General features: G+C 43.1%; 1 protein-coding gene across 1 annotated transcript in view; it reads right to left on the bottom strand.

Moving 5' to 3' along the window:
- FAM107A (family with sequence similarity 107 member A) overlaps positions 1-14,670 on the bottom strand; it is an 83,008-nt gene that overhangs the window by 39,072 nt on the left and 29,266 nt on the right. The window contains 1 exon segment of the mRNA XM_082344837.1: positions 1,776-1,839. Coding sequence (XP_082200963.1) covers positions 1,776-1,839 — 64 coding nt within the window.

The following is a 14,670-nucleotide window of genomic DNA, read 5'->3' as shown; positions in this document are numbered from 1 at the left end:
CCGAGTAAGCGTCTGGCGTGAGGACTCCTGGCTTCAGGGTTCCAGGGCCAAGGTGAGAACCCGGTGTCCTGATTTCCAGCCTCCGTCTCCTACCTACTCTTCTCTATTTCCCTGGCCGCTGGCCTTGTTGAATGCTACAAGCGGGTGTGGGGTTCTGAAGTGCCATCCCTGGGATCAGGTCCAGCACCACTAATTAATAGCTGTGTGACCCTACGATTTAGTTATCTATTCTCACAGAGCCTCAGTTTACTCATCTGTAAAATGGGGATAACCATGGTACTCATCTCTCAGGGTTATGAGGGTAACCAACACATTTTCTCTATCTCTAAGCACAGTGGCTAGCACAGAACAAACACTATATATTGGTATTTTTTTGAAAAGTGTTCCAAGGCATCCTGTGGTGGGTGACACTGAGAAGCGGGGGCTTTGCTGGGGGAAGAAAGTTGTGACGGGAAGCCCGTGGGATTCCACAAGATTGATTTCTCTGGCTTTGTGAAATTCCTTTAACATCCAGAAATGGGAGGACCGACCAAGAGTCTAAAGGTGGAGGGGCAAAGTCAACCAGATAGTTTGGAAGATATAAGAGAACAACAACTTTGATTATCTAGCCTGTGTCTGGTGCTGTGCTAAGTTTCTTCTAAAACAAAAACTAATGTTCATGTGCTTTATGTCCTATTTTGTTTCGTCTTCACAATCCTATGAATTAGGGTCTATTAGCCTTCTAACTTACAGAAGAGGAAACAGGCTCAGAGAGGTTAAGCAGTTTATCTGAGGTCACACAGTGTGGAGCTGTCATACAAACTCAGATGGTCTGACCTCAGAAATGGGCCACTCTGTTGCCTCTCCGTTATCTTATTTACTCTTCACGAAAACACTGAAAGATAAGTATGTTAACATGAATGTAGGAATCCCATCCAAGATACCACCTTAGAGATGATGTAGTTGAGACTCAGGGAGGTGAGGTGGCTTGCTCATGCTCAAAGAGCTAGTTGGAGGAGTCAACACCCAGTTCAGTTCTTCACCCACAAAACCAATGCCCCTGAAATCTATAGACTGCTCTCCACACCCACCGCCCCACCCCGGAGCTGTCCAGGGTACTGGATGGTCTCTGTTTAAGGCTGTGTCTGTGGATCAGAGTCTTGAGCTGGCTGCCGGGGCCTTGGCCACACAGTACCACCTCCCTCTGCCTCCGTGTCCTCTCCATCCTTGGTGCCACCTAGGCCAGCTGCCAACCAAGTTGTCTCTGGCTCTCCCTTGACCACTGCTTAGGCCCAGCTTCTGCTCTGACTCAGAGGTCCCTGTCATCACACAGAATCCCAAGGACCAAAGTGACACACTTTGATCTTTGGATACCTCAGTCATTGGCCAGACTGATCATGTTTCTTATCAACAACCAGCCACCACGAGTGCCAGGCAGGATGCCAGACATTTGGCATTCACTATCTCATATCCATTCTTCAAAGGATGAAATTATATCTAATGTACCATTCATCTCATTTAACCCACTCTTTGATCAAGTATGGCTATGCCCCTTTTAGAGATGAGGAAAATAAGGCTCAAGTGACTTGCCCAAGATCACATAACTAGTTAGTAGTGGAGAAGGAATGTGAACCCACATGGTGCCAAAGCTTTTACTGCAGGAGGAAAACCAAGCCAGCTATTGAACAAGGTGTGGGTTCAGGAAAATTATGACTAAGAAATGTGCCTTTACAGAGCCTTACCAAAAGATTAACTCTGGTTGCATCCCCAAGGAATTCTAGGCGGGTCTGACTTACCTGATCCATTTAGTCTCTGCTTCTCATTCTCATTATGAAATATGGCCCCAGGAGAGTATTCTTTCTGTGAACAGAAAGAAAGTAGGTGGAGGTGAGGACCCTCTGTTCCTTGCCAGGGGGAGGAGTGAAGAGATATTCAGAGTGTCCCTGGATCTTTTGACCACAGAAGGGACTGGCCAGGGTCAAAGTCCTCTCCAGAGAAACAAAGTACTATAGTCCTTGGAGTGTGAGAGTGTGTGTGTGTGTGTGTGTTTGGGCATCATTTATGAGGCTCATGCTCTTTTTTTTAAATGACTATTTTTTAGAACAGTTTTAGATTTAGAGAAAAATCGAGAAGATAGTAGAGAGAGTTCCTTATACTCTGCATCCAACTTCTCTATTATTTCTCTCTTATTAAAATCCTACATATATGTAGATGTACATGTACATAGTATGGCACATCTGTTCTAATTAAACTAATTATTAAACTGTTAACTAATTATTAACTAATAACATCATTATTATTTTTTTTGAATCCCCCCCTAATTCATGATGGAAATCACTTTATTGAGTCTGACTGGGTGTGAGGATGCCTATTCTTTTTTTTTAATTTTTATTGGAGTATAGTTGATTTACAATCTTGTGTTGGTTTCAGGTGTACAGCAAAGTGAGTCAGTTATACATATACATATATCCACTCTTTTTTAGATTCTTTTCCCAATTACAGAATATTGAGTAGAGTTCCCTGTGCTATACAGAAGGTCCTTATTAGTTAACTATTTTTATATATAGTAGTGTATATATGTCAATCCCAGTCTCCCAATTTATCCCACCCCTGCTTACCCCCTGGTAACCGTAAGTTTGTTTTCTACATCTGTAACTCTATTTCTGTTTAGTAGATAAGTTCATTTGTACCCCCTTTTTATAGATTCCACATATAAGCGATATCATATGATATCACTTATAACATTATTATTAACTAATAATAAGGTCCAGACCTTATTCAGATGTCCTTAGTTTTTACCTAGTACTCTTTTTCTGTTCTAGGATCTCATCCAAGATACCACATTACATTTAGTTGTCTTATTTCCTTAGGCTCCTCTTGGCTGTGACAGTTTCTCAGACTTTCTTTGTTTTTGATGAACTTGACAGTTTTGAAGACTACTGAGAGCCACGTTCTGGTATGTGAGGTCTCATCCACACTGTTTCTTCTACCTGGATTGCCTTTTCCCTGCCTTCCTGGCAAACTCCTCATCCTTCAAGAGCAATTTCAGAAGGCTTCAGGGTTTGGTCCTCAGTGTCATTTCTTAGGCACCTTTTCTTCTCCCTCTACTCTGTCATGACTTTAAAAACAACTCTAAGCCAATGATTCCCAAATGTTTATTTCTAATTCAGACTTTCACTCTGAGCTTGAACTTTGTCCAACAGGCTACTTGACATCTCCACTTGAAAGTCTAATAGGCCCAACTCACCATAGCCCAAATGGAATTCTTGACCACTCCAGCCCCCGACCTGTTCCCCCTCTGTCCTCCCATCTTAGCAAGTGGCTCCGTTCCAGCCCTGCGGCTCAGGCTGGAGCCTGGGGTTTGCCTTGCCCTGTCTTCCTGCAACCCCATAGTCCTCAGCTCATCAAGTCTACCTCCTGGGATCCCTTCAATCCATCCACTTCTTCCAATGCCCCCACCCTAGCCCACGTGCCTCCCCACCCCATGCCTGGATGTCTGCAGTAGCTTGCCCTCCTTCAAACCATTCTCCTCACAGATTCTAGAGCAAGCTTTTACAATGTAACACAGACTCTGATCTGGCCCTACTCAAAACCACCCTTTGGTCCTTCCCTTTGCACTTGGAATCAAACTCACATGCCCTCCCCCTGACCTTCCAGGCCTCTGCAACCTGTCCCCTCCCTGCCAGCCTCTCAAATCCCATTTATGTGCTCCTCCACATGTTCAAGGACTTGGGATGCCTCGGTGAAAATAGACAAAGGTCCTTGACCTTGTGGAGCTGACATTCTAGTGAGGGAGACAGACAATAAGCATAATGAATAAGTAGATAGTGTGTTAAAAGGTGATAGGTACATGGAAAGAAGGAAAGTTAGAGTTGGAGAGGAGTGGGAAGTGGTAAACGGGGGCAGTGCGTGGTAATAAATGACTGCTGGGGGGGGCCTCACTGAGAAGGCGAGATGCGAGCACAGACTTGTAGGAAGCCGGGGAGTTAGCCACAGAGATATCTTGGGGAAGCAGGTCGCAGACAGAGGAAACAGCTAGAGCAAGAGTCCTGAGGCTGGAGTGTGCCAGAAGTTCAGGGAACAGCAAGGTGGCCAGAGTGGCTGGAGTGGAGGGGATGCAGGGGCCATCATATGAGGGAAGGTCAGCGAGGACACGGGGCCCCCTTCCTCACACCCCACACTCCAGCCACCGGGAACCACTTGGGCTCCCTGAAAGCCATGCTGTCTCTAACTTCCCCACTTTTTCACAAGCTGCCCCTCTACCCAGGGGGCACTCCCCAACTCTGCCTGGCTATTCCTTTTTATCCTTTAAGGCTCTGCAGAAATGCCACTTCCTCAAGGAGGTCCCCCTTGATCACATGATCCCACGGCACCCCAGATTGCCCTTATATTAATAGTCACCACTCAGTTACGATTGTTTGAGCCTTGTCTCCTCCACCAGACTGCACTCGCCTTGAGGGGGAGCTGGAACCTGTTCACAGCTGTCTCCCCAAGGCCTGATCCAAAGCTGGGCTTGGATTGGATGCCCAATAATGATTTATTAAAAGAATGAATGAAGTGAATGAGTGAATGTACCCACACTGGGAACCCCAGGCTCTATGAGGAAAGTGGGTGATTCCACAGTGAGTTAATCAGGGCTGGAATGAGGGAGGCCCCCTGCTGCCTGCCCAAGGATTACTCGGGGTAGACAGAAGGGCCTGGGGTCCTGATGTTTCCCCCGGCGTGCTCCAGTTTTGAGCTCTGCCACCAAGGAGGGCATAGAAAAGGGAGGGTGTCTGGGATTTGGCCAAGCCTCTTTCATGGTTTAAACAAAAGGAGTAAGAGGACAAGTAACCTCATCTGTAGAAGAAAATTCTGGGACAAAGAAAAAGGACATGACATGCTCCAGAGGTCTGGAAGGGGATCTGAGCTTCTTCTCACATCTCCCCACACACACCAGAGAAGTGAGGCTGGGTCCCAAGGGCAACGTTAGCATTACAAAGCCAGACTTTCCTAAGGAGCAGCTCCCTGGACTTGGAGTTCAAAGAATTGTCCCTTCCACACCCGCCAACCTCCCTTGCATGAAAGATTTGTTGGAAATCAGTCCAACTTGTGTTCAGTAAAAGTCAGTGACCCCGGAAGAGTCCTCTCCCTGAAGTGACTGGAGTTTGGTGATCAAGAAAATGCTCCACTTGCCAAGGCAGAGCCGCCTGGATCTTTGCTGACGTATTGCCTTTGGACTGGTGGGGGAGAGGAGGGGGGAAACTGGCAAAATGGCATCTTAGATAAGCATAGAAGGGTCTGAATTCTGACTTTAGGAGAGATGAGGGTAGGACCTCAGAGCGTTTGTCCTTGTAGCCTGGAGTGAATCACAGTGAGGTGTGTCTCTGCACGTCTTTGTTTCGCCCCCATTAAACTGTAAACACCATGAGAACAGGGACTGAGACTTATTCAGGCACCTACCTTCAATGCCCAGCACATTCCCTGGCACATAGGTGCTTAGTAAAGAAAAACCACCTTAATGATCGCGGCCAATGTTTACTGAGCACGTCCTAGAGCTGAGCACTGGGTTAAGACTTTACCGATGTGATCTCACTTAAATCTCGTAATACATAGTCCTTTGAGATTAGGGAAGAGTTGGGGTCCTGTTTTGTGGATGAGGAAGGAAGCTGCGGGCTTGGACAGGTTAGGATACACAGCTGGCAGTGGCAGCATTGCAATTAGACTGGAGGCAGTCTGACTCGGGACCCTGCGGCCCTAGCCACATTCACAAATCGAGGTGTGTGTGTGGGCAAGAGCCTGCACCCCACTCTACAGAAAAGGAAACTGAGGCTCAGAGAGGTTAAGGAACCCTTCTGCGTGGATGCAGCTGGACCAGCCTCCCCACCAATCTGATTCTTAAAGGTGGAGTATTTGTAACATGACCCTTGGCTCCTACCCACCCTCCTCTCGTTCCCCATTCCTGAGACCATAAACACAGGGCTCACAGCGCGCCCCACACCCCGCGAGCCTCTGCCTCAGTGCCTTACTCTCAAAAAGCCACCGAGCTGTGTGAGGCGACACCTGCTGCTTCTCACTTCCATCCCCAGGGACAGGGAGAATCAAAGCCAGCCATCCTTCCTTTAAAGTGCTGGGCACTGTTTGGAGAAGGTGTGAAACCCTGGGACCTGTTCCTTCCCAGGGGTCCATTTACATCACACTGGTGTTGGGTTCCATCAAAGGCAGCCTCCAGGGTCTCCTCACGTCCATTCATTCCAGCCCCTCAGGCCTCAGAGACCCAGAGCACTGCCCTCCTGGAACCAGGCTGAGGTACTGGGCGAGTACCTTCCTCTCCTCACCTGCACTTGGCAGGTGGGCTGTTTAATTTGCCTTAAAAGCTTGTAAAATAGTTCCCGCAATATATAAATCCATTGCTGCTTTAAACATTTGGAACAACTCAATGCATATAACTTTAAAACACTTCTCCTTTCTATCCCCTCTCAGCCCCAATGTCACCCCTTCCCCAGAGTTATCACTGTTTTTCATGCCGTATGTGTGTTTTGGCCATTTTTCTGCAGCTTGCTACTCTACAATATGTCTTGTAGATATTTCTATTTTAATATATGTAGATCCACTTTCCTCTTTTATCTACTGCAGTGTACAATACAGCGTGATGCCGTAATTTTTTTTTTAAACAAATCCCATTTAGTTGAACATTTAGGTTGTTTCCAGTTTGTCCCTGTTGCAAATAATTCTGCTCCAAACATCCTTGTGCTTGCCTCGATGTGCATGGATGTGTTTCCCTAGGGCAGACACTGTGAGGTAGAAATGCTGGGCCAAAGGGTACATATACTTTAAATTTTAGCAGATGCTACCAAATTACCCCTGTACCGAGCAGGACCCTATGGGGACTTCCTGGAACAGATTCCCTCCCCCGCCCTGCCATCCTCTGCTTTAGCTCCTCTCTGAAGTACCTAGATAATAGTATCCGATGCACACTTCCTGAGTTGTTTTACAGATGCTAAAACCCCCCACCAAATGGAAGGAATTAACTACTTGATGACCATGAGCTTGTAGCCCCCAGACCTACTGGAGCCTAAGGATTGGTAATGTTAACTCCTGTGACACCGCCCTGATACCTCACCATCAACCAGTCAGAGAACTGTGCATGAGCTCATCACATACTCTGGGACTCCCCTCCCTCACCTTGCTTTTAAAAATGTTTTGGTGAAACCCATCAGAGAGTTTGGGCTTTTTGAGCATTAGCTGTCCTGGACTCCTTATACAGCACCTTACAAGAAACACTGCACTTTCCCTCACCACGGCCTGGTATCAGTAGATTGGCTTTACTGTGAGCTGGTGAGCAGACCCAAGTTTTGGTTCAGTAACAACTGTGGCACCCAACGTGGGGCCGTAGTCCTGAGTGGCTGTCTCCCCTGTGGCACATCGTGCCCTGACAGGTGGCTCCCGGGTCCTGTCCAGCAGCTGCCTGAGCACCTGTGTCTCAGGGACAGACCTGAGCACTTGCCGCCAACTGGTGTTGGCCCACGGCACTTTTGATTTGTGTGGTGAAGGAAACAAGGCAGTCACATTGGCGGGTTGAGACATCTTTGGTAAGTAATGGGGCTCACGCATGACACCACCAGGGTGTTCTTCCCTATTGCATTGGTTTTGCGTATGGCAGAGCATTTGTTGGGATTTTCCCTTCTGGACTAAGGCTTGGTCATTTTGGCTTCATCTCTGATGGGGCATTGGTTGGGGTTCTCCCCTTCGGACTCAAGCACAGTCATTTGGCTTTGTCTCTGACTGATGGGGCATCGGTTGGGAATCTCCCTTTCTGGGGCTAAAGAATTGTGATCCTGAGAGACCATTTTGCATTGCTTTGGTTGGTTTGCTTGAGAGTTGATAACACCTGCCATGAATAATTAAGTATGGATAATCATAACTATTCTATCTCATAGTGCCCCTAGGCTGTATTTTGCAAAACTGGAAGACCTTCAGCTATGCTCCCATAAATGAAAGAAAATGATTTTTTTAAATTGTAACTCTGTTTGGCCTCAGTACTCCCGGAGATCTAGAGAACAATGGCCCCTAATGGCTCTGCTATTATATCAAAGTGAGCCTTTTGGAATTGCTTCGGCTTTTTTCTTGGGTGTGTGTGTATGAGTATGTTGGTACCTGAGTCCAAATCTTGTTCTCTCTGACTGGTTTTGACCTTCATTAAAGGGTCTAGTAACTTGAATGCTGATTCATATTCCTCTGAAAGTGAGGCATGTGTGCATGTGAGTAAATAATATGTATTATTGTATATTACTGTTCTTTGTTTAAACTGAATTGGGTATTTGGAAACTGAGGGGAAAAAATCCCTGAAAATGGCCGTGATGACTGGTTTTTGCATATGCAGTTAGGGGAAGCTTGTTTTCTAGGAGGAACTTGCATTTCTCTCCCCATGCCTTTAAAATGTAAATGTTCTGCCTGGACTCTCAGGAATTTATCTGATCTTCTGTAGTCCCTGAGACTGAGGGGAAAAAAGAGAGGTATTTTTAATCTGAAGCGGAAAAACTGTGAGATCTCTGGTTCTGTCTTTATGTAAAAATTAACTTGTAAATGAGCTCATTTAATTGACTTAAAAGTAAGCTCTTACAAATTAAATACTTCTAACTATAACAGAAACTGGCCAGGAAAAGTTTCAGTTTCACATGATCTAGGAAATACTCAATATGAAATTAGTATCTGATATTAAAGCTAGCTTAAACTTGTTCATTTAATCAATACAGACATGTCTTACTTTTATTGTTCCTAGGTTTACTAATGGCCAATAAGTTCATGTTATTTTTGTTACACAGTTTGTCAGAAAATTAACTTGCTATGAGTTTCATAAGTTATACAATAAAGGTAAATGAGTTAAGAGTTTTCAGGTGAACTTTTTTTTTTTTTTTTTTTTAGGAATAATTATGTTGTAGGTATGTCTATCTAAAATACTTTCTCCAGACTTTCGGTAACCTAAGTTATGCTAAGTTAAGTTAAATAACGAACATTCATTGTTCGTTAATTCATTGAACATCTAGGTCATTTCAAATAGAGGTTATGGAATATGTTCATAAGTTCCAATCAGGAAGTGCTGGTATGACAGTTCAAAATTGCTTGCTTCTTGGTGGCACAGTGGTTAAGAATCTGCCTGCCAATGCAGGGGACATGGGTTAGAGCCCTGGTCCGGGAAGATCCCATATGCCACGGAGCAACTAAGCCCATGTGCCACAACTACTGAGCCTGTGCTCTAGAGCCTGTGAGCCACAATTACTGAGCCCACACGCCCCAACTACTGAAGCCCACACGCCTAGAGCCCATGCTCCGCAACAAGAGAAGCCACCACAATAAGAAGCCCGCTCACCACGACTAAGCGTAGCCCCCACTCACCGCAACTAGAGAAAGCCCGCGCGCAGCAATGAAGACCCAATGCAGCCAAAAATAAATTAATTAGTTAATTAAAAAAAAGTACACTGGAAATAACATTTTAAAAAATTGCTTGCTTCTTGGTGTTTGCTAGAGATTAAGATTTTAAATTATAATAAATGTAATTAAAGCTACTAAAATAATAAAGGAAATATTTCAGTATTCCAGGAAGATAGGATGTATACTTTCAGTTAAAGAAGGTGTGAAAAATGAAAATACATTTTTGTCAAAGGGGAAAAAAGGTAATTTTATTTTAGAGCTGGTTGTTTCTGGATGTAAAAATAAGGGACAAGCTAATATGGGTACAGAAAGTTAAGGAAGGTTTGTAGAAAGGGAGCCCTGAAAAAGGAGTTTTGTGCATGGTCGGACTGGGATTAGATTAAATTTAATTAGGTAAATGGATTTTGTTATTAAAAGTAGGCTGGTGCAGGACTAGATTTGGTTTCTCCCAGTTAAGAGAACAAAGTTTTCTTAGAATGCCACTTTTGGTAACAGATTGTATGAATTTCCTTGCCTTTAAGTGATCTGTATTTGCTTTTGAAATCTTTTGTCACTTCGGTTAAGTGAATAAATATTCACAGTGACCTTTGATCCTATTTGACCAAGTGTTTTGAAACTTTTTGATGTTTTTGACAAACTTCCTGTCAAATTCTAATTAAAGTTCTTTTGACCTCAGCTAACTTTGGGATGCTTCAGAGGGCCCCTAAGTCATCTCAGAGAGAAATATTAAACTAGGATTCTTTGGTATGTTAAATTACACAGGAAGCATTGTCAAGTGACTGATAAACCTCCTCATATTATACTTTATAGGTAAATGTTATTAATATAGACATTCTAGAAATCATATAAAGTTTATGAAATTTGGATATGTCCTGGTATAACGTTATCAGTCATAAACCTAGTTACCTTAAAATATTATATGTCACAGCAACTTGTTTATGCTTCTTTTGTGAATAACATTGTAATCAGATCTTTAACCCTGTCTTTTTAAGTATTGTTATTCACAGACAGTTAAGCTGATGCTTTGCAAAAATGCTTCATCTTCAAGAAGATTCATAGAAAAGACTTTCTGATGAGTACACGTTTCTGATAACTTATAGATCATACTGCTGAACCTGGGTAAGAAACTTAAAAAGTCTCATGGAAACTCTGATTTCATAAAACCTAGCAAAAAGGATTAGTTACATGGGATTGGGTAAACTCAAGAATGTGGTTGTAATTTTTGGTTTTGTCTAAAATATTACTGGCTTTTAATGTGTTTTCCAAATGTAGGAGACCTTTCCCCTTAAGCCAATTATGATTTGTAGCAACTTGGTCAATTATACCTTTGTAAGTAGAATTGAAACATTTATCTTTTCTCTCTACCTTATTCCTCCAGAAATTGGAAAACTCTTTAGGTTCCCAGAAGCTTTATCAGGTAAATAAGGAAGGCTACCTCCTAACAGGTGTAAGAATCTCAAAGTGTTTTGGGGACCTTGGAAAGAGAGGAATTCACCCAAATCTGTAAGGTGAAATATGTGACAAGCCCTTGGTGTGGCTTTCCTGGCCTTTTAAAAGTTCAATCTGAAATTCCTTATGAAAAGTTCCAGCACAGCCAGTTTAAAAGAGCCTATGTGATCAATTAACCAGACTTACTTTGTAAACAAAGTATTCTTAACTTGGCCATATTGATAAAAATGAGGGTAATTTTAGAAAAAGATTATGTTTTAATGGACATTGTATTCTAGTTTTATTAATTGAGGTCAGTATTTACTGCCTAAGACTCACTTCCCAGATGGCGCTTTGTTGCTTTATTATTTAAAGTTTGGTTGAGTTACTAAGAGGATACTCTAAGTTTGTTCCTGAAGCTCATCACAGCAGTCTATCTTTGGATGAGGATTGGATGCCGCATGACTTGCAGCTAGGGGATTGTGCATGCTGGAAGGGGAATCATAAAGGACTCTCTCCAACCTAGATAAAAGGGCCCTTGTCTGGTATTTTTAACCAGCTCATGTGCAGTGAAGCTAAATGGAATTGACTCTTGGACTCATATTTTCCCATTTGAGAAGGGCCTCTGCATTGCACTGGTCTGTCAAGGGGATTGTTGACCCCAAAAGACATCCACACCAGGATGAGAAGAAGACAGCAGTGGTGAGCAGCTGACCCAGGAGTCTGGACCAGGCCTGTAAGACCTATCATACTAATCTAATTGAACTGTTTACCAAATGTTTGTCTCCCTTTCAACACTGAAAGTTATTGTTTTACTTTTAACCACACTGCTGTCCTCAGTGTTTATGATGGGAAGTAGAGTTGTCACAGAGTATAACTACTCATGATGTGTAACACTGCTTTAAGTCTGTTGCTGAAAGCACATGTACAATGCTTGTGTGACAATTGGGTATGATTGATAAAATGTATAGCCTGTATAATATTTCCCTGTTAACATACCTCTGGAGCTATTTACTATGTCTGATTAGTTTCCCCCCCAACGTGGATAACTGGGCAAATATATGTAAACAAAAAGTAGGCCTAGCAAGGCCTAGCACTGAGGAACATGATGGACCCAAGGCAGGCGTGGGCCACCATGGCATCAGGGGCCAAATACTTTGGTCTATCAAAAGATTTGCAGTCCAATGGCCAACAAACACATGAAAAGACGCTGAACATCGCTAATTATTAGAGAAATGCAAATCAAAACTACAATGAGGTACCACCTCACACCGATCAGAATGGCGTTCATCAAAAAATTTACAAACGGTAAATGCTGGAGAGGGTGTGGAGAAAAGGGAACCCTCTTGCACTGTTGGTGGGAATGTAAATTGATACAGCCACTATGAAGAACAGTATGGAGGTTCCTTAAAATCTAAAAATAGAACTACCATATGACCCAGCAATCCCACTACTGGGCATATACCCTGAGAAAACCATGATTCAAAAAGACACATGCACCCCAGTGTTCACTGCAGCACTACTTACAATAGCCAGGATGTGGAAGCAACCTAAATGTCCATCAACAGAGGAATGGATAAAGAAGATGTGGTACGTATATACAATGGAATATTACTCAGCCATAAAAAGGAACGAAATTGGGTCATTTGTAGATACACGGATGGACCTAGAGACTGTCATACAGAGCAAAGTCAGTCAGAAAGAGAAGAGTGTCATACAGAATGAAGTCAGAAAGAGAAAAACAAATATATATTAACACATATATGTGGAATCTAGAAAAATGGTATAGATGATCTTATTTGCAAAGCAGAAACAGAGACACAGATGTAGAGAACAAACATATGGATACCAAGGGGGAAGGGGTGGTGGTGGGATGAATTGGGAGATTGGGATTGACATATATACACTATTGATACTATGTATAAAATAGATAACTAATGAGAACCTACTGTATAGCTCAGGGAACTCTACTCAATGCTCCGTGGTGACCTAAATGGGAAGGAAATCCAAAAAAGAGGGGATATATGTATACGTATAGCTGATTCACTTTGCTGTACAGTAGAAACTAACACAACATTGTAAAGCAACTATACTCCAATAAAAATTAATTTTAAAAAATAAATAAAACTTGCTTCAAATTAAAAAAAGAAAAAAATGATTTGCAATCAAAAGGGGAAATGATGGAAAAATCTTCGCATATTGAGGTATGGGGATGTCATTCTGGCTTATACATGGTTTAACTTAAACTTTAGTGACCGGAGTAGCCTATTTTGTGGTTTATTAAACATACATTTTACATCTGGTTTGGCCATTGAGGAGGAGAATGCATTTAAAAGTCAAAATAGAATAACTTTTGTTCTGACATCCAAGATAAAGCTAGGTGGCCATTGTGGACGTGATTTCAGATATGTTTGTGTATTGCTGAGAACTTGAATTTTCTGAACTGTATGGGATTTAAGGACACCACCAGTCATTCTCAAAACAACATCTGCTAGCTGCTGCCAACTGCAACCTTATCGTCTGAAGGTCTCCTCTTACAACCATGAAACTTTTCCCTTAACTTTGAGAATAGTAGTGACAAGATAGCTCAAGCTATAGATTCCCAGCAGAAGGCACTAGATTCTTTAGGTATATATTAATACCCCTGGAAAAACTGAAACCCAAATAAACAGAATAATTTAAAAGGCTGCTTGGTTACAAGATATTTGTAGAGAGGATGCACTCCATAACTTATTGTCCTGGTTGCCATATGGAACATGAAGACTCCTTTGGGAAATACTACAAGGGTGCATTTTGATCATTACCCTAATTGTGATATGTCTACTAATTTTCAAATGTCTGGGTGCTATGACAAAGCCATCAAAAACAGAGATAATGTTTTCAAAACAGAATATTGATGCTAAGCTTGGGACTCTAGAATTCGTTGAAATGGAAGTCAATGACTTTCTCTTCTCTAATCCTGAAAAATTGACTTCACCCCTGTTCAGAAGGAAGTAGACATAGCAGTCATTGCCCCATTCTCCTCCTCAGGATTGAGGAGTATCAAAGAAAAGGGGGGAATTGTAACCAAGCAGGACCCTGTGGGGCCTTCCCAAGACAGACCCCCCCCCCACCATATCCTCAGCTTTAGCTCCCCTCTCTGAAGTTCCTAGATAATAGTCTCTGATGCACATTTCCTGAGTTGTTTACAGATGCTAAAACCTCCCACCAAGTCGAAGAAATTAACTACCTAATGACAATGAGCACATAGCCCCCAGACCTACGGAGCTGAAGGATTGATAATGTTGACTCCTGTGACACCTCACTGTTACCTCATCATCAAGCAGAGAACTGGGCATAAGCTGATCACATACCCTGGAACCGCCCCCCTCCCCGCCCCACTTTGCCTTTAAAGATCCTTCAGTGAAACCCATCAGAGGGTTTGGGCTTTCTGAGCGTTAGCTGTTCCAGGTTCCTTGTGTGGCACCTTACAATAAACACTGCACTTTCCTTCACCACAACCCAGTGTCAGTAGGTTGGCTTTACTGCACGAGCTGGCAAGTGGACCCAAGTTTTGGTTTGGTACCACCTCCAGAATGTCTGTACCATTTCAAATGCCCATCATCAGTGTCTGAGATTACTGGATGGTCTCACCCACACTAACTCTAGGTGTTATGAATCTGTTTGTGTACTAAAAACTAACCTATGGTATTAGAAGTTAGGATCATGGTTACCTTTATGGGGGGGTGACAGTGGTTGGGAGAGGCACGAGGGGGCTTTTGGGGTGCTGTTGACATTCTGTTTCTTGATCTGAGTAGTGGTTACACAGGTATTTTCAGTTTCTCAAAGTTCATTGAGTGGTATACTTATGAT

Source organism: Balaenoptera borealis (genome assembly GCF_965194805.1).
Source record: "Balaenoptera borealis genome assembly, chromosome: 12".
NCBI lineage: Eukaryota > Metazoa > Chordata > Mammalia > Artiodactyla > Balaenopteridae > Balaenoptera > Balaenoptera borealis.
This window is presented reverse-complemented; position numbering and strand designations above follow the sequence as displayed.